The sequence below is a fragment of the Mytilus galloprovincialis genome, chromosome 1 (genome assembly GCF_965363235.1).
Source record: "Mytilus galloprovincialis chromosome 1, xbMytGall1.hap1.1, whole genome shotgun sequence".
Lineage (NCBI taxonomy): Eukaryota > Metazoa > Mollusca > Bivalvia > Mytilida > Mytilidae > Mytilus > Mytilus galloprovincialis.
The window spans coordinates 112,847,478-112,869,347 of record NC_134838.1 but is presented as its reverse complement, the minus strand read 5'-3'; the positions used below and the strand labels follow the sequence as shown (position 1 = coordinate 112,869,347).

Sequence of the window (21,870 nt, the reverse complement as noted above, 5' to 3'; positions counted from 1 at the left end):
TTACCTGGTTACATACACAAAGCCAAAGTGTGGTATACAATATGTAATACAAACAGGACGGGAGTTTTTTTAACCGAACATAGAAACATCTATACCGCTTCCGAAAACCTAAGAAATTCAAAAGTGTAATTAATCAACATTCCGGTGAACACCCCCACAATAACAAATTCATTAGATTTCAACCGCTCGAAACGATCCAGAAACAACAAGGGCAATCGCATAAACAATTTGAAGATTCCCGTAAAATTATCAAACTGTCTTGGATTAAGCTACTTCAAACAGCCTATCCCCTTGGTCTAAATGACAATATACGTAGCCAAGGGAACATATCTACATTTTCTTTTATTGATATTATGAATACTATGGATAAAAGACAACGAAATAATAGGTATCATGGGCAAACGTATCACTCAAAATGAACGAATCAAACATCGTATACAATATACACTTTGTAATCTCCCATCTATATTTAAAAACAATGGTAGGCATCAATTATTATGTAAACTGGGTCAAATACCCAATAGTAAATTACACGATATATTCTAGGAGTGTGACACCATCTCTTTTCTTCAGCCCACTGTATGAATATTTGTGTATAATTGCAACATTTTGACACCATATGCTGTTCCCGCGTATCGACAAACCTGAAGATCATAAACGTCATTTTCTGAAAATTAAATATATTAGCAGAGGTATTGATTTTAACAACTTATCTAGACAGTGTATATTTAAGAAATAATTCATGGAAGATATAGATTGTTGGAAACTTAGACATGGCCGGGGCCGTGATATTCGAATTTTATCCTCAGCGTTAGTGAGGGATAAAATTAACGAATATCACAGCCCCGGTCATGTGTAAATTAACAACAATATATGGCTTCCATGAACTATTTCGATTCTAATAGGACAAATACAGTCATTTAAAAACTGAAGCGAGGGTTGGTATGCTGTGTGTGTTGCTGTTCCTTTTTACTCCCTGTTAGATAAAGCTCAAACACTCAAATAAATCTGTAGCATGCATGGATTATTTCGTGAATAACCGCTAGAAAAAAATCTGTTTCATTCTTTTAATTCTCAAACCCAACAGTAGCCATTTTTAATTTACATGTTTTTCTCGTAAGCTATCGTGAAATCCAAAGTTGACATTTCGTAACTAAGGAGCCGCCGTGTTAACTTGCTGAAATCAGTAAATATGCGAATAATGCAATAGAATAGAGAAAAAATACAAAACCTACCTCAAAAATCAATTTTAATAAACATTATAGGAATTTCGACAGTTAACTTTCAACTCTAGCGTTTTCATTGATATGACGTCATGTTTTGAAATGACTTAAATGCGACAAAAACATCAATAGACTTTCGCTGAATTTTATTTTATTTTTATTTTTGTTGATTTCTCCGAGCTTTTGTGTATTACATCTTATCACGGTGTTGTTTACAAAGCGAAAGAAGCACGTCATATTAGAATTAATGACTTAACCGTTCAAAACTGTATACATCCCTATTTTGATAACATTTATGTCATACACTTAAAAAAAAACAAGCAGAAGTTAAATTTAAATTATACGTCGGTTACACAAGACGTGAATGTAGAAAAATCTCTTGATTCTTATTTAAATAAATGTATGAAGGTGGTAGATAATAGAATATTACATTTTGAAAATAATTAAGAAGTAAATAAAAGAGTACATAATACGCATATTTTCAGAATAAGAAATACACTTCAAGAACTTTCAAAGCGGTTTGTGTTTGTCCCGGCCGACAAAGCAGCCAGTAATATGGTGGTGCTATGACGTAAATACTACACGTGCGTTCTTGAGAATGAAATTTTAAATTCTTCATTCAAGTCCATGCGCTCCACAGAGAGTTATAGTAAACAAAAAATACCATAACCACATCAAATGTTAAGGCTTCTTCTGAACATTTGAAGGTCCCTACTATGTAATGGTTACCTAAACTACAAACATTTAAATATCGATTTATCCCGGCCTGTAGTAAGTGTTCTACAACAAATATGTCAGTGGTTTTAAAAGGACATTAACTACCATCAAAGAGCTTATCATAAACTATTGTAATAAAATATATGAACATAGTTGAATTAACTATTTTTGGAGTGTACATTTTTTTCTAATGTTTTAGACAAATTACGTGCTTTTGATGTCCTTTTGACTCTGTTGACACTTTTGATTTTTTATACTCTTTACACTTCACTTCCACACTATCTTATCAAACAAAAGTTTTCTTATTTAATTGATTGGTCGTTTGGTAAATTTGAATGCAAATATATTTGCTGCAACTCATTTAAAGCCTTCTTCTCTAATGAGAAAGGTAAATATGTTATATACACTTTCTGGAGGTGTTATGAGAAGATTGAAGCTGTTAATTGTCTCCTTGATAATATTTATGTACGTGTCGGCAACAAAGTTTATCGAAAAGTTGTAGGTATGCCTATGGGCACTATTGCGCCCCTTTAATAGCAGACTTGTTTTTTTGTACTGTTATGAATCACAGTTTATGACCAAACTCAGTAAAGACCCGTCGAATTCGCATTGAATTGATAAATTCAACAACACTTACCGTTATCTTGATGATAGTTTTTCGTTAAATAATAAAACACTTTCTCTTTATACTGCTGAAATTTACCCAAAGGAACTTACTTTAAATAAATCAAATTTAAACGGTAATAACTGTCCTTTCCTAGATTTAGATATGTTTGTCTTAAATGGGAAACTCCACACTAAAATTTACGATAAAAGGGACGATGTTTTGTTCCCTATTGTTAATTTTCCATTTTTAGATTGTGATGTTCCTTTGGCACCATCTGATGGTGTTTATATTTCACAGATCGTTCGCTATGCCCGTGTCTGTTTTGAATGTTTTTATTTTAACGAACGTAATCTATGTAATACTGGTAAATTATTAAGCCAGGGATTTCGTTACCATAAATTACTTAAAACCTTTACTAAATTTTTCCGTAGATATCAAATTTGGTTTTGAAATTAAGTTGTACCTTATTTTTAACGGGATAGCACATCTTCAATTTTACGGAAATGTTGTTAACCGTGCGGCCGAAAATTTAGAAACGATCCTTGTAAACTTGTCAATCCGTTAAATAAACTTATTCTAAAAGGTTATCCATTCAACACTGTAATAGGATCATTGAATATTGTTTTTATTGGTATACATATTGATTTTGTTATCAGTAAATTAAAAGCAAACTAAATATTACTTGTATGTTATATGCATATACACATTCATGTATCTACAATCTGTCGAAACATGTATCCTGGCATTGCACAAAGTCATGTTTTTTCTCTGACTGTTTATGACGTCTTTACACGAACTCCATTGGATGTTGGATGTGTACGGATTGATGATTTAGTCTTAGCCGCATGATTTTTTATTAGTTGTTAGAGGCTTTTAACTAGCTATCAGTTAACTGCGAGTACTCTCAGATCTGTACCTATTGTGTTTTTGTTGTTAGGATGTACAAGTACCCGTCAACGTCCACTTGTATTTTTGTCCATTTGATGAGTTAAGTCCTTTTCGACTGATATTTATAGTTCGTTTTTATGTTGTACTGTTATACCATTGTCCCCGGTTAGGGTAGGGTTGAGATCCTGATAGCATGCTTAACCTCGCCACATTCTGTATGTTTGTGCCTGTACCAAGTCAGGAGCCTGTAATTTAGTGGTTGTCGTTGTATATATGTTGCATATTTGTTTTTCGTTCAATTTTTAACATAAATTAGGCCATTAGTTTTCTCGTTGGAATTGTTTTACATTGTAATTTCTGTGTTAATTCGGTCTCTTGTGGAGAGTTGTCTCAATCATACCACATCTTTTTTTTTATAATTTGATATTATAACTGCCCTTGAATTTTTAATATATAACATTTTTGTTGAAATATCTATGCTATAAGTTCGGGGTTAAAAACTGTATTTGAAAATTTTAAGGATTTTGTAAATTAAAATGAAAAACTTAAATGAAATGATTTCTTCCGTACAGTACATAGTGGAGGGCAACGTGACATTCGGACATAAACAATATTTTAATACACCATCTTACACACGGCTAAATTTTATATCTTTGGAAAGGGGAAAAAAGAGGGACGAAAGATACCAAAGGGACAGTCAAACTCATAAATCTAAAACAAACTGACAAAGCCATGGCTAAAAATGAAAAAGACAAACAGAAAAACAATAGTACACATGACACAACACGTGTAGAATTCATTTCGGTCGTACAAGTAAAATATGGTGCACTCTTTTTTTAAATCTGGGTCCAAGGTCATACGAACTTAATTACTTTTTTTAAAGCTGCGAGGTTATGCAATCGGGTTTTGTTTACTTTATACAATATAATAATGATATTGTTTCGTTAATTTGAAATTACATACACTAGATACAAGAGCGATAATTGACGTCATTTTGACGTTTCTACTCTGATATGAGTAGAACAATACTTTTGGCAAGATATGACTGATTACGAATAATCTTGACCTTAAACGTACTATTTTATATTGCAACTGTGGTTCTAGCATCAATCTTCAAAGGAGATAAGGATATATTTTTAAAGATACAAGTTCAATAGTGAGATATATATCGAAATACAAGGGTGTCAAAACTAGACGTTTTTGTCGCATCAACATTAAAGAGGACCTTCTGTTTGTGTTAAACATACCAACTACCGTTTGGCAGGTTATTTGTCATTATTTTCCGTTAGATAATTTTTAGAGTACACCAATAGGTTTTGATTAAAATTAATTGCATAACAGTGTGGTCGACAGTAAAACGTTTGTAGGTTGTAACTTGTTTGTCAACGGCTATGATTTTATGCTCACCAAGTCTGTCAGAGGCCTTCCAGTGGGGATTAAAATATTCACTTGTTACACATTCCGATACATATAAAAATTAAACTTTCTTTTTACAAAGCTTGAAAGGAATTTGTTTTAAATATTTATTATAATCATCACATACAACCGTGTCATCTATAAGAATAATAATGTTCAGAGATGATATTATTTAATAATAATAAAAAAATAGGTTTATCCATTGTAAAAAAAAACTTAAGTTGATGGGGTTAATTCACAAAATATCTCATTGATTAAGAGCACAACTACTTCTACGGTGTGATCATTTAAGAATGGTAAATTAAAAGCAAACTAAATATTACTTGTATGTTATATGCATATACACATTCATGTATCTACAATCTGTCGAAACATGTATCCTGGCATTGCACAAAGTCATGTTTTTTCTCTGACTGTTTATGACGTCTTTACACGAACTCCATTGGATGTTGGATGTGTACGGATTGATGATTTAGTCTTAGCCGCATGATTTTTTATTAGTTGTTAGAGGCTTTTAACTAGCTATCAGTTAACTGCGAGTACTCTCAGATCTGTACCTATTGTGTTTTTGTTGTTAGGATGTACAAGTACCCGTCAACGTCCACTTGTATTTTTGTCCATTTGATGAGTTAAGTCCTTTTCGACTGATATTTATAGTTCGTTTTTATGTTGTACTGTTATACCATTGTCCCCGGTTAGGGTAGGGTTGAGATCCTGATAGCATGCTTAACCTCGCCACATTCTGTATGTTTGTGCCTGTACCAAGGAATTTGTTTTAAATATTTATTATAATCATCACATACAACCGTGTCATCTATAAGAATAATAATGTTCAGAGATGATATTATTTAATAATAATAAAAAAATAGGTTTATCCATTGTAAAAAAAAACTTAAGTTGATGGGGTTAATTCACAAAATATCTCATTGATTAAGAGCACAACTACTTCTACGGTGTGATCATTTAAGAATGGCCTACTATTTATTCAATGCGTATACATGTGGGTTTTGTTTGTGAAGAGTTCTGGATAATTAAAAAATCATTTGATTCTTTGTTTAATACCATAAAACGATTCATTCTTTCAGATATTTGTCACTTTGCATTATCTTCAAGTCCAACACAATTGCTCACGTTTCTTATATTCTTGTGATGTATTCTTTTGTTGAAAAAAAAATGTATAGCTATAGATAGATATAGGAAGATGTGGTATGAGTGCCAATGAGACAACTCTCCTCCCAAGTAATAATTCATAAAAATAAACCATTATAGGTCAAGGTACGACCTGCAACACGGAGCCTTGGCTCACACCGAACAGCAAGTTATAGAGGGCCCCAAAACTACTAGTGTAAAACCATTCAAACGGGAAAACCAACGAGAAACGAAAAACACATATGAACTACATAAACAGACGACATCATGCATTGTAACTTTTAAAGCCAATTAAGTAAAAAAAAATAATCTGAAAGAACGTGCGATATCATATTAGGAAAATTGATGGTCAAACCATAACAAAAAATCAAGTAAAGAATTTTAAGTATTCAACCTTTATAGCTTGCTGTTCGGTGTGAGCCAAGACTCCGTGTTGAAGGCCATTTTTATTTATTTTCAAATTACAAAGGTTATTCCTGATTAGTATTTTTAATTATTTTATTTAGGCGTTTAGAACCTTTGGTGACTTCACAGTTTAAATTTCTATGATAAGTACGTCGTGAGCAGTGGGCATCACAGACGAACGTTCACCTAATTTTCCCCAGTTAATGAATGGCCATAGCTACACTGTTATGAATTTTATTCTATTTGAATTAAGAGTTTTCATGTCCATTATGAAAAAGCTTGTGCAACCTTTATTACTATTTATTCCAATAGAAAACTCTTTAAAAAAACGTTTCTGACAATAATACTATATTAGCTTTAAACAAAATCAAGATATATACTCTAATATACTTTTCATTGACAGAACATGTTATACCCTAATACCTGTTTCAATTTTTAAAGAATTCGACAATAAGACTTTAATTTTAGTTAGCTTACCCTGTGTGCATGTTTCCTGACATAAAATGGGTAGAACCTGTTTTAAACTATTCTGATAACAAATTGAAAGCATTTCAGATTACTGCAAATGTAGAATTAAGTAGTTTAAATCATTCCAACATTCCAAAATATACATTCCTCTTTCTCCATTCCAGCTCTTACTGTATGTTTATTTGTCAGTAAAAGTTCACAATTTATGCCTCAAAAGGTCATTGTAGATTTTTTTTCACTACAATGTCATGTATAATCATATGTCTTACATAATTAAGCTAATAAACGAAATAGAAGTGTTGAAGATGGTACACTACAGGTTGATAACTCTGTAAAATCAGCTGAACGTTCTAATCAGGTTATAATTAAGAAAATATAAAGCTTCTCAATGATCAAAGTTAGTGTTTGGTAAACTGCTATTTATCCAACCAAAGTTTTACGATGATTTGTCTGGTTTAAGTTTTTCTTTTAAAATTTTGTATTTTATCAAAGGGTCAAAGTAATTGTTTTGTCAAAAATTCAAGAAAATTAAACGTGCCGAATTAAATTTACTTAAGGTTTGGTACCACCTTAGACAAAGCCAACAAATGTTTTATAGAAATGACTGCTCACAACTGTTTTAGTACACCTTCAAAGCACAATTCAATATTATAAATACAAAAGACCATAGTATTTACAGATTACTATTTTATCAGCAATCAAAGACGGGCTTCAAATTTATTTTGAAACTGCCTTTTCTAGCGGTGGCGTGAATCAGATGTGGATACTTAAAAGTTCCATACAATCTAACTCTCTTTCATCTTGCAAAACTTTTGACTTTTCTTCACTTTACACATGTATTCCACATGCAGAACTAAAAGACAAATGGAAAGAGTTAATATTGCTTTGTTTCATAAAGTATCTTGTTTCAGGGAGGGATAAATCCTACCTTGTAAAGGATCACTCTCATTCAAACCAAAAATTCTGTGAAACTGACATTATCAAGATGCTTCATGTTTTGATTGACAACATATGTGTTACGTTCGGATGACGTGTTTTTCAACAGACTGTCAGCATTCCAATTGGAACTTGCCGACTTGTTTCTTTATTATTATGAGGCTGACTTCATACAAGAACTTATAAGGAAGAAAGATAATAAGTTAGCAATATCCTTTAACTCTTCTTTCCGCTATATAGATGACGTTCTTTCACTAAATAATTCAAAATTTTAAGACTTGTTGAACACATATATCCCATCGAACTAGAGATAAAGGATACAACAGATACATTTAAGTCGGCCTCATATCTTGACTTACATCTAGAAATTGACAATGATGGTCGGTTAAAAACTAAACTTAACGATAAAAGAGATGATTTCAGCTTTCCAATTGTGAACTATCCATTTTCTAAGTAGCAACATTCTGACAGCACCTGCATACGGGGAATATATCTCCCAATTGATACGATATTCTCGTGCATGCATTTCCTTTCATGATTGTCTTGATAGAGGGTTGCTGCTCATAAGGAAGCTACTAAACCAAGAGTTCCAAATGATGAAGTTAAAGTCATCTCTTTGTAAATTTTAGGGACGCCATCACGAGTTGGTTGACCGTTATGGGATAACCGTTTCACAAATAATCGGATATGTTCCTTACGTCGTAACTATAATCCTCTTCCTTTTCATTAATGTGACCTACCGAATTAGACTATTTAAAGGATTTGTTATAACATAAGCAACACGACGGGTGCCACACGTGGAGCAGGATCTGCTTACTCTTCCGGAGCACCTGCGATCACCCCTAGTTTTTAGTTTTCTATGTTGTGTCATGTGTTCTATTGTTTGACTGTTGTCTTCTTTAATTTTTAGCCAGGCGTTGTCAGTTTTTATTCGATTTATGAGTTTGACTATCCCTCTGGTATCTTTCGTCCCTCTTTTAAGTTATTTGTTCAATGTCCATGGAGTTTGCATTTTCCTCTGTTTGTTTTTACTTTGGCTTCAAATCTGCTAAATTGTTCTGTGGACACTGTAAATATGGTATATTTAGGATAGAACAAACTGTTGTTAATATCAGTGATGTATTTTTGCATTTCTAGCTTGTATTTTATATGCTGTAATTTCCTTAAAAAAAACTGCCATGCCAATGCCAAGATAGAATGTCATTCTTGTTAACAGGTAACAATATAACCAAGAAGATGTGGCATGATTGCCAATGAGACAACTATCCACAAAAGACCAACATGACACAGACATTAACACTTATAGGTCACCGTACGGCCTTCAACAATGAGCAAAGCTCATACCGCATAGTCAGCTATTATAGGCCCCGATAAGACAATGTAAATCAATTCAAACGAGAAAACTAACGGCCTTATTTATGTAAAAAATGAACGAAACACAAATATGTAACACATAAACAAACGACAACCACTGAATTACAGGCTCAGTATGCTTCAAATTGGTGTACACAAATAATCATCCTCTGTTAAATTAGCGAAATCTGCAGAGTCACTACTGTTGTTATGGGTTATCGGCAGTACACAAGCACCGAAAAGTTAATGCTCTTCAATAATCTACGAGTTTAAATAGCAGCGCAGAGAAAATATAAGCACTTCTAAGTAATTTAAATTACAAATATGCATATATTATTAATTTCTTATGCATTCCGAGATTTAAGTAAAGTATTCATACAGTAAACTGTGAATAAATACTGACTCATCACAGCCAAGGATTTTCTCAATCTTCATGAAAAATGTTGTAAACTTTTAATTATCTTTTTGTTTTTTTTAATTAAAATCTCTTGTATAGACCAGATTTAGTGAAATTATATATGTTCTTTTTTCACCCAATTTAAATGTAGACAAAACATATCTTTAACAATAAACTGTGATTATTCACACACGAATAACAACTTCAATACTTCAATCAAGGTATAATCTTTGTGGTAATTATGTATAACAGATACATTTTGAAACAACTTAGCTACGTGAATATCATTAGTGTAGACCAAGTTTGAGAACGATAGAAAAATGTTCATTTTAAGACTTTTCAGATCTTCTTACATTGTGAAATATGTATAGTTTTAAAATTAAAATACATACATGTTGTATTAATAGATTATCGTTGATCATCTCAACGAAATTGATTTTCTCGTTTGAACCGGGACGGCGAAAGCGAGAAAGGCAATCGAGTTGAAATGACCAATGATAATCTGTTTATCGCTATTTTACCTATGACGACGATGTCAATTTCATGTCAATTTCGTTAGCAACGCCACGTGCCTGCTTAGTTTTTAGCGATATTTTCCATCTAGAGCTAGTAGCATGATATGAAAAGTTATTACAAAAAAAAGATCAAAGGAAAAATGCACACTAGAGCGATAACCTAAACTATTGTTTTCAGAGCAGAGGAATAAAACCTAAATTTAATAAACCCCGATGGTTTATCAACTGATTATATGAAATATTATTAATATACAATATAATCCTACACATGCATACGTTAAACTAATAGAATAAAGGGCTAAATACACCTAATGATTCTGTAAATAATTTATTTTAAAATATTAGACGTTTATCACGTTAATATAGAGTATCTATATTTTAAGAAACCCTATATCGTTCAAATTTAATTATTGTAAAACAGAAATGTAAAATTTTTAATTTCTAATATGCAGATTTTTCTGATTTAAAAATGAGATGTATAAATTTGCATCTCATACAAAAAAGCGTTATTTACCTCCAAAGCTATATTGGCTTTAATCGATGCCAATTTTGTTTTGTACTTTACTCTTCACAAATTATTCAATTTTCTTACAAAATCCAATTCAAAAGAAACCAAATCCTCTTCCCCATCGAATTTGAACAAAATATCAAACGTTTGACTAACCAAGGCTGAAACTCAAATATAAATAATAATTCAGTCCTTCAATTTTTATCCGAATAATTGTGCTAAATAATACAGATTAATAAAAGCCATTTTTGTAAAGTCACACGCTTCAGTAAATTGGAATATTTTCACCCACCCCTTTTTCACCGTATGTCAAAGTTTTATTTGTTGTCTCTCATCTTTTTTGGGAAGCACATACTTATGTAAACGGAGAATTTAGGGTCTCAAATGAATGTGGTTATGTATTCGCTGACTTATGTAACCAAAACTCTTATTCTATTAATAAATCGCATATAAAATGTCTGTAATATACAGCTCACAAACATATACATAGATATAGGAAGAGGTGGTATGAGTGCCAATGAGACAACTCTCCAAATAACAATGTATAAAAGTAAACCATTATAGGTCAAGGTCCGGCCTTCACCACGGAGCCTTGTCTCACTACAAGCAACAAAATTACTAGTGTAACACCATTCAAACGGGAATGTATGAATAAATTAATAAACCTTTGACGGAGGGTTTCTATTATTTGATTTTGTTGTTATGTACGCAGCATTATTAATTTTTTTTATTGATTAATGTTTTACAGCTTAGGGACGACATCAAAAGATCAATGTAAGATAAAAAACTTAATTCAAATAGTTTGGGGGTGGGGGGTTGAACTAATGCAAGACTTGGTTATCCGACATTGATTTTTACATATATCCATATGGGTCAACCAATTTTTCCCAAATTAAGTTAAGAGAGGGGTGGGGGTCGGTTAAAAAAACTATGTGAATTAAGTTTTCTATCCTTCATTGAACTTTTGATGTCGTCCCTTACTGATACATAACTGGTTCATTGAGAACATCAAATGATATTTTAACAAATGTACATCAAACTCGGAAAAGTGAAAAATAAAAATTTGGGATTACCATTTTCAAAATCCGAAACGGTGCAGTTGTTTTCAATTCTGCCCGTACAGGAATGATTTTGAAAAATTATGTATGCATATATAAAAGATATTTGAACAAAATTGATACTTCTTTTTTATGATATCAAGACATTTTATTCCACTCCTCAAACTTACAAGATGATGGGGTAAATATTTATTTTCTAATAAGATTTTGTTTACTTTAAACTTGATTTCTTATATCTTTTAAACCTTAAATACATTTTTTGTATTAATAAAAGTTATATTTTGGGGATTAATAAAGAATTTTGAGGTGTAGTACCACCAAATCACAGTACGACACATCAAGCATACGAAAAGGGTTAACAAAAATCACATGAATTTTGCCGTTATAAAAAAATTGATGCTACATTTAATTGCAGTAAACTATGTCTGTGTCATAAACATATAACTTGTGGCTCAAACTTTGCTTTACTTATGCCAAGTTATTCTTTATTTGAAATAAAGATAATTTCTGCAAAAAATTTGAAAAGTGGAGTCAATAAACTTTTGTATGGATAGTTCATTCAGCTTAAATACTTCACGTATTATAATTTATTTATTTTATCATTTTTATCATAAATGAGTGAAAGTGAACCTAAAATATGTATTAATTGGCATACATTAGGTAAACATTGATCAAAGATGACAAAATCAACTGTTCGTAGGGAGATGAGGTAAATATTTGATAATTTTTTGTTCACACTATATTCAATCATGAGGGATATTATTTGGAGTTTTAGAAGAAATGTTGCTCGAATCGCTGTAGATGTCGTCTGACATTATACTTGATTTTTCTCAAACTATTGAACTGAATGTTATTAAACTAGTCAGTAATGCTTGAAATAGAATATTACAAAGAAAACTTTCAGTTTATCTAACAAAAAGTATTCTTGGGTCCAGAAAAATGACAAAAATGGCGAAAAGTTTGAAAATAAGAAAATTGAATGATTGAAGGTTTCTAGTGTATGACATTCCTAGTTATCAGTTGAAACATGTGGGGTAGAGGTAGAGGTAATGATTTCGATATTCAAATATAAACAAGAAGATGTGGTATGATTGCCAATGAGACAACTATCCACAAAAGACCAAAATGACACAGACATTAACAACTATAGGTCACCGTACGGCCTTCAACAATGAGCAAAGCGCATACCGCATAGTCAGCTATAAAAGGCCCCGATAAGACAATGTAAACAATTTAAACGAGAAAACTAACGGCCTTATTTATGTAACAAAAATGAACGAAAATCAAATATGTAACACATAAACAAACGACAACCACTGAATTAAAGGCTCCTGACTTGGGACAGGCACATACATAAATAATGCGGCGGGGTTAAACATGTCAGCGGGATCCCAACCCTCCCCCTAACCTGGGACAGTGGTATAACAGTACAACATAAGAAAGAACTATAAAAAGGCTTAACTCATCAGATGGACAAACATACAAGTGGACGTGGCCCGGTTGCATTTCTGTGAATATAGACAATGCAATTTCCCATAAGAACTCCCTTTGCGGCTAAAACTGTGCCACTTTCACTATGAAGTTTCGAAAAAATGAAATCCTAGAATGGAAAGTTAATATGCACTTCTATTTTATTAAAAGGTCAAAACATAGGGTTGTGCGGCATATTTTCAACATTGAATAATTTTAAAATGGATCAACTAATTGTTTTCTGAAATGTTATTCAGAGATATCCCTATTAGAAGTACACCAATCATTCATGGTCCCATTTATTTCTATGTTAAATTCCTCAATTTCAAGCAGGCACACCTCGTTCATTTTAAGCATGTCACACTTTATGGTGTCTTGTACTGAAAAAATCAGCATACCTTTAATGGCATATAAGAAAGAACTGGTTCCCGGAACTTCGGATGTATCAAAACAGGTACTTGAGATCTGACAAACAGACAAAATGTACTGTCGTTTTAAAATTTGGTGCAGTTTTTTTAATATTTAAAATTGTAAGTCCACAAATGTTCTACAATTATCACTAGCCCGTCAGCTTTCATTTGATGCCAAAAATACCTAAATATCCTACATGTTTTGAAAGTAACACTTACGCGTAGGAACTATTTTGTGTTAAATATGTACTACTTCTAATATGTGCTTTCTGGCCGGGCCCGAAATAGTGGTGTTACACCTATTGATAATTTTTATCCATGTCAGCTTTGCTTTGACTGCTGAAATATTTGAGATATAAGATAAAAGATATTTTCGGTTGTTCAAATCCCCAGATATAAATCGTAAAACTAAAACCCTGAGAATCGTTTAGGTAAATTCTGGAACCATTTTGGTCCCGTAGTTCGAGAAGATCTGGTCTGTAACCTGCTTCCAAATGCCAAATCATTTATCAAATCATTTGGTGAAGGAGAAATAGATACCGTCAATCGAAAAATATTGAAACGAGAAAAGCTTATTTTGATACAATGAATTAAAAATAATGTATACGTACGTTTGCATATAGGCGGGGAGGTAGACCAATAACGTGTCTGACTACATACTGCAATCAATTCTTCTCCATCAAAACCATGTTTACATGACATTCTAATTGTTTCATTGTAATCATAGATAGATTTTTCTGGCACAACACTAACTGAAATATTTTTGATTATTGGGCCACATTTTACACCTACAAGATATCAAAATAATTATTGTTCATGAATCGTATACATTTTATTTTTTTTAATTAGTATAATTCAGTGTAAATTAAATTCATGTCATATTCTGTTCGTACATTTGTACTTCTGATAATACGGACACTAAATACACAGAGTTCCTCCTGTTCAACCTCTATTGTAACGGGAAATGAAATTCTATTATTTTCGCTCAGAATGCTCTTGATTGTATTTTATAAGCAAGCTAGAAATGCGACGACCCCTTTCATATGATTTGAGATGTACGCATGTATTGAATACCAATCATCTACTCAATATTCAGCTTTAAATGATACTTAAATTATCCCTTTTTTAACAGCATTTTGTATTATTTAGTGAGTATTCCGTTTAACGTATGTTTGGTGGTACTATGTTTATTTGTATGTGAACTACTTTTAATAAAAAAAAATAACGAAAATCAAGTCCAGCGATGAAGTTCTTGCTTTCAATTCTTGGCTCAATGACCCTAGTTTTTGTAAGTAAATGCTTTTTCTTTTTGTTTGTTGATTTTTGTGTAGATTTTTTCGGTACACCTTATCAGTCTATGATTACCCCTAATATCACAAAATTCAAGAGAACAGTACTTTTTCGATGTAAAAGCATAATTAATTTATCTAGAAGAAATAAATCAGGGATTCGAAAAGAATTTCAGAGAAACGCATAAATTACAAAAAGATCACGACGGGATATGTCGACAGGGTAATCGTTTCCTGATGTGCATGTATCAAACCAATTCTTCAATCTAACATAAATTAAATCAGTAGTGTATGTACGTACGATCGCAAACAGGTGCAACTTCCGACCAATTTCCAGTCTGCGTACAAATTGCAGACACATCGAAGCCAGTAAAACCAGGGTAACATTTCATTTTAATTGTTTCATTGTAATCATATATCTGGTGTTCAGGTTTAACATCCACTGTAGAAATATTTCTGGTTATTGGACCACACTGTACACCTACAAAATCGAAGTAATTTGTTCAGAAATCTTATATTCATATTTCGAAATGCGTTCTTCCTGTTCTAGTGTTCATCATTTTCCCTAGTGCCGACACTGTAGGAATTAAAGTCCCGTTTAAAATCAGTTTGCCATATAAAGAGATGATCGTCATTTTGAATATACCAAAGTAGGTATACGCTGTTGCCTACGTAACATGTCTAATTTACAAAGTTACAAAATATTAGAAATTATAATTATTATAAATTAAGGAATTTATCTCCCTCATGCAAAGCTCTGATTCCTTTCACGGATTTGGCTATACATTTTGGACCTTTTGGATTATAGCTCTTCATCTTTTTTATAAGCTTCGGATTTCAAATATTTTGGCCACGAGCATCACTGAAGAGACATGTATTGTCGAAATGCGCATCTGGTGCAATAAAATTGGTACCGTTAATTTTATTACAACCCTTGTTTTAAAAAAAAAGAGACAAATAAAGGGAACCGTAGTATACCGCTATTAGAAATTCATAAATCGATTGAAAAAAAAAACAAATCTGGGTTACAAACTAAAACTGAGGGGAGCACACCAAGTATAAGAGGAGAAGTACAACATCACAGAAACACAACACTAAAATGTTACACACAGAAACTATATTATTATAACAATGGCAATTTTCCTGACTCAGTACAGGACATTTAAAAATAAAATGGTGGGTTGAACCTGGTTTGGTGGATAGCCAAACCTCCCGCTTTAATAAAAAGATACCAGATGGACATTTAAACTCATAGGTCGATGGTTGATATTAGTCTCTGATGCATGTTTATTTTTATTATTAATTGTTTTTGGCTTTTAATTAGCTATCAGTAACTGCGAGTACTCTCAAATCGTACTTTCTTGTTAGTACTTTTGATACTGTTTACAATGCTTTTTTTGTTATTTCATATTAATATGGATCTTGCCTATATGCCAGCTTTGATTATTTGAAATATCTACAAATTTTTTACTTCTTCGTACTACATTTGTATGAACCTCAAGATTATTTTCCTTAAATCTGCACAAGGAAGTTTTGGCTAGATCTAATTGTATAGTTTTATTGTTGATATTCACCCCAATGTGTATCTAGTGTTAAATTAGGTATTATAACTTTCTTGGTATTCCTAATTATTGGAAGAACTTATATACAAATAAGTATTGTACCTAAAATGACTAAGTTATTTTTCATTGACCTGTATTTATTATGCAAACCGGTTTTTTTTCAAAAGTGATTATTTTCGAAGGGTTAAATATTTCGCGGTGGTGTCTTGCCATGGCTTTGTTTGGACTTGTTTGTTTGCTTTTTGGCCTTGAATGTTGGTCCCTAATATTTCATTAATTATGCATTTGCATTCGGGTATCGCAGATCAAATGTTCGTTCATACTGTGTTAATTTACGTTTTTTTATTGAGTAAAGCCTTTTAATTGATATTTTATCGTGTGTTTTTCTATGTTGTGATGTTATGCTATTGTTTCAGAAAACGGAGAAGGTTTGGTACCATTAAAAAGTTTAATCCCGTTGCATATATTTGCACCTGTCCTAAGTCAGGAATCTGATTACAGTAGTCGTTTCTTTATGTAATGTATATGTGTTTCTCGTTTCTCGTTTTTTATATAGATTATAAAAAGAAAATGTGGTATGATTGCCAATGAGACAACTGTCCACAAAAAACCAAAATGACACAGACATTAACAACTATAGGTCACCGTACGGTTTTCAACAATGAGCAAAGCCCAATCCGCATAGTCAGCTATAAAAGGCCCCGATATGACAATGTAAAACAATTCAAACGAGAAAACCAACGGCCTTATTTATATAAAAGAATGAACGAAAAACAAATATGTCACACATAAACAAACGACAACCACCGAATTACAGGCACACACATAAATACTGTGGCGGGGTTAAACATGTTGATTTTTTCCGTTTGAATGGGTTTACACTAGTAATTTTGGGGCCCTTTAAAGCTTGTTGTTCGGTGTGAGCCAAGGCTTCGTGGTGAAGGCCGTACATAGACCTATACTGGTCTATACCTATACCTATATGCGATTTATCAATAGAATCAAAGTTTTGGTTACATAAGTCAGCAAATACATAACCGCTATGCCATAATATTTCACAGTTAGTTTTTGTCAAACACGAAAGTAGCCGCATCCGTGTTCACCCGCAACCTTTATATATGTTACGTATTATCATCAAACACAACTTACATTTAAATATTAAGAATGAACACGAATGCGGCCATTTACATTTAGGACAAAGAAACGTCTAAAATTTAACTAAAATGCTAAAATTGTGAAGATTTCAGTAATTTAGCATGACTTAAGGTAGCACTACAGTCTAACAATGATTTTTTGAAGATATTTTTTTTTATCACATAATTTTGAAGAAAGTATTATTCTGCACAGTTTGTAAAAATCCCAAAGTCATTATTATATCACAACAGGGAGTAAATTGATAATGAACTTGTGTAAATAAAATCACATGGCAATTAATCTAAACATATAGGCATTTGGGAGGGGCTAATGTGTCAATCATCTGTTGATACCAGTGTCCAGCTGTGAATCCCTGACCACAAGATAAAAGTTGTAGTCTTATCTCATTGTTTTGCAACAAAAATCATTCATATAACATGGAAGTGAACAAAGAAAAAGATGAAAACTAAAGGGAAAAAATCTACCAAAAATGAAAAATAAAAAATACCACGGAAAAGAGTGGGAAAGTATTTTTGAAAGCCCCTGTATAAATTTCTTCTCTTTTGTCTTCTACATTTAAATACAGTTTTATGCATTTTAAATAATTTTCAGTTTATGTGTAATTTTCCAGTTCCATTAAATTAAAAAATCATGTGGGGAAAGTGTATTTTCAAGAAGAGGGTGGTCTTGATCTTTACAGGAACATGTTTTTTATGCACACTTTTAATGTTCTAGCTAATTTCAGACAGTTTATTTCTTTTTTAAAATTCAAATGAAAATTAGTCTTTATATATAGAGAATAATTGGATGTTAAACATTGATTAAATCATATTATTCTCTTATATTAGACTGTTTGGAAAGGGGCGGAGCTTTGTCTATATTCAACTACTACATCACAGATGTTGGTCAAATCTGTGACGTCAAACTCCCGCCAAATGCCAAGTTAGTGTTGGAAAGTTCACATAAATGCAAAATGTACAGCATTAGAGCATCAAAGACACAAAGTGTGTGTTTCTATTGATATAATAATGGTATCAGAACACTCCTGGGATGTTCCTAGTGGAATGTTTGTTTTTATATTGACTTTATAGGGGTTCTAAGGGGGGAAATTCAATTTTTAGGTCATTTCTCAGAACATTTTTTTATGAGAATTGTAAAGAAACAATTAATATAGAAACTTTATGGGTGCCCCCTTTGGCTTGACCTTGATATAAATGATTAAAGGGTGTATTTTCTACAATACTGTGTCCCAGTTTTTGGATAATTTTTTTCTAATGAATTTATAGGTCTCCAAAGATAAAAGGTGAAATGAGGTTTGGCACCCAGCAGTTAAATCAATACATCTTCTTACTGGAGGCATATATCAAAAATCTAAGACATAGTTTTGGAGATTGTATATAGTTGATTAAAGGGATGAAAACAATTTTTTACTATCATCTGACATTAATGTGCCATTTTCATCAAAGTTGGAAGAACACTTTTTTGGCAATTATTAATCAAACCAAAAATAGATTATATATAGATTGATTCAGTTTTAAAATGAGTTAAAGATTTTTAAAATCCATTGAGTAGTTTTGGAGAAATTAATCTTTAAAGACTGTTGATTGGAGTCAGAAAATTCTGACTGTAGTGCTACTTTAATGATGTTTGTACCCGATATGTGTGCATTATGTTGTCAAAATTGCCCATATTTATGTAGCAGAAGTATCTTTCTTTCCAATAAATAGCTAAAAGTGTACATTATATCAATTTTGTAAACTTGTACATTTTTGAAAGTATTCAGATATATTTTTCAGATTAACAAACATTCGAATTAATTAAGTCGTATTAACGAAAACGCATGTCTAATGCAAATTGGATAGTGCGAATAAGCTAATGCGAATAAGCTGATTCGAATTCGATTCAAATTAGAAAAAGAAGAGTTGGTTAACAAATCAAATGTTGGTGTGAACATTTTCTTAATGGTTTTTCGATTTAAATTATAATCAATTAACTGATATTTCAAATTAAACGTCATCGACTTTCGGAAAAATAATCGAATTTGACGCGGATTTTAATTCGCATTAAAACTTACGTTCGGATGTTAAACGTTTCGAATGGAAAGGACAAGGTATAATATAGGGCGTGTTTGGCCCCCTTCCGAAATAAGCTTATTTATAGATCATTGATAGCCTATGTATAGAAACTAGACAAAACAATGATTTTTTTGTGTTCTGGTGAAAGGAAGGTTGCCTATCAACGTTTTTATTACATAGCCAAATCATCACTTATGCATTGCTTAAGGTGGTATGGGAGTCTAAAATAAAAATGATAGAATTTGTTCTTACTTTGCCAAAACGTTGTATCTATTGATACATGTTGAAAAATATAATAAAAATGATAGGTCACCGCGCATTTTCTCAAGCTACAGGACGGGACAAAATGACACATTTTGTATGGATTATACCGGAAAAAACACCATTTTGTGATTAGAAACTAAACAAAATGATAGAATTGTTAAATACTTCAGGAAAAGATAGCTTTCAGACACTGCTTTGAGAATATCAAAAGAAAAGATAGGGTCACCGTACGTTTTTTCCGGCTAAAATACAAAATAGGAAAATTCCATACAGAATCCTTCAGAAAATGCACTTTTTTAGAGTTACCTCTCCTTAAAATGCTAATTTAAAAAAAAGATAAAACCAACCAAAAATAATTAACATTTGCAAAAATATCAATATTTAGAAGTTATATTCTTATAAATTGGTACTTTTAAATGAAAATGTACATTAAACATCTGCATTCCTGCATCAAATTTTGCTAACATGATGAAAAATCTGGACCTTTGATTCTCTGTTTTTTACAATCCAAGATGGAGGAAGACACCCATACCACCTTAAAATGTAATTGTTTGTTAAACAATAACTTCAAGTTGCAAATGAATAGTGAATTCAATTTAATTTCATTAAATGCTAAGCAATAACTTAGCAACAAAAATATTGCCAAGCAACGGTTCAAAATTTAGCATTTTTTTTAAATTTATGACATGAGCATCAACGTAGACCACCATGATATTTAATCAAATGAAAGATACATAAGAGGAGTGTTTGTGGTTGGAAATTTCAGGATGGTTTACGTTGGTGCTGATGTAAAATCTCCAAATGAATACATTGTAGATTTGTTTACACTTTTCGTCGTTCATTTCCTTTTAAAGGTCGAAGTTTTCACAAATTTGAGCACATAGCACTATAAAAATATGGTGCTATGTGGACGAACAGATACTGCATACATTTCATCGCGGGATGGGTTCCAACTTTAAATTGCAGAAGTTCTGGGAAAGGGGGTCTAAAATTGGCCCTTGTCATACCTTGTCTGAAGAAGTTTGAATTAGTTAAGGCGAATCGGGATTGAATAACGTGTGAACGCAGCATAGGATGTCTCAAATCGAAAACGTAACTGTAAGTATCAAGGGACAATCATAGATAGCAATACTTATGATTTCTATATCATGTCTATTTGGATATTTTATTTTCACACAAGAAGCTATATATCAAAATGTTCGAGAAAGGATACGATTGTTTTCCCTTCTTGTATTTTTTTCATTGTTTTACGGTGTTGTTCATTTGAAACTTATAACGGTATGTTTTTGTATTTTGTGCTCATTGTCTGCGCCTTAAAGGGGCACAAGCTGTCAAAATCGTGTTCACTGATTTGACTCAAATTCTCATATTTGTGATTTATAAAACACTAAAACGTTTATTCAAATTACAAGAACTCTAAAATAAACAGTTAACACAACATTACTCGATAATAAATTTCCGAATGTCGTGTGTATTTTAGTCTAAACGCAATCTAATTAACTTTTGAGATGACCACCAGAGACTGCCGATTGTCGTATAACTCGGTATAAACATAAAAATAAATGAACAAATATCCCGTGCAATTGTATTTTTTCTAGGTCTGTTTGTTTTCATATGTTAGGTTAAATAAAAAGTTAATAACAAGTATCGTTATTACCTGTATAAGAAAGTTTTCTTAATGACCAAATTAGTCAACGAAATGGTTCACCTTTGTTTTACTTTCAATAATGGCATATTTTTTTTCCTTTTAATGGTCGACCACGATTTATGCATACGTAACCAATCTTTATCTATGGGGTTAAATTAACGGTCAGATTAAATACGGATCCATTGAGATACATTATACAATTATGTGAATAATTAATCAGCAATGTTTCTTTACTTATTTTGACAAAAATTTACCAAATTGGTTGCTAAAACGAATTATTATTTTATCATTCAACATATATTAATGATTCAACCAAACAAAATCATATTTAATTTTTATTACTCTTAGCTAGTGCCCTTTTAATAGAACGCATTTTTG

The 21,870-nt window shown here is 31.9% G+C and overlaps 1 protein-coding gene across 1 annotated transcript in view; it reads right to left on the bottom strand.

Moving 5' to 3' along the window:
- LOC143052083 (receptor-type tyrosine-protein phosphatase epsilon-like) overlaps nt 1-21,870 on the bottom strand; it is a 109,498-nt gene that overhangs the window by 83,867 nt on the left and 3,761 nt on the right. The window contains exons 2-3 of the mRNA XM_076225052.1: nt 15,111-15,290; nt 14,132-14,308 (exon numbers count right to left, since the gene is read on the bottom strand). Of these exons, the coding sequence (XP_076081167.1) occupies nt 14,132-14,308; nt 15,111-15,201 (268 nt within the window). The 5' untranslated portion in view covers nt 15,202-15,290. The remainder of the gene's footprint in view (nt 1-14,131; nt 14,309-15,110; nt 15,291-21,870) is intronic.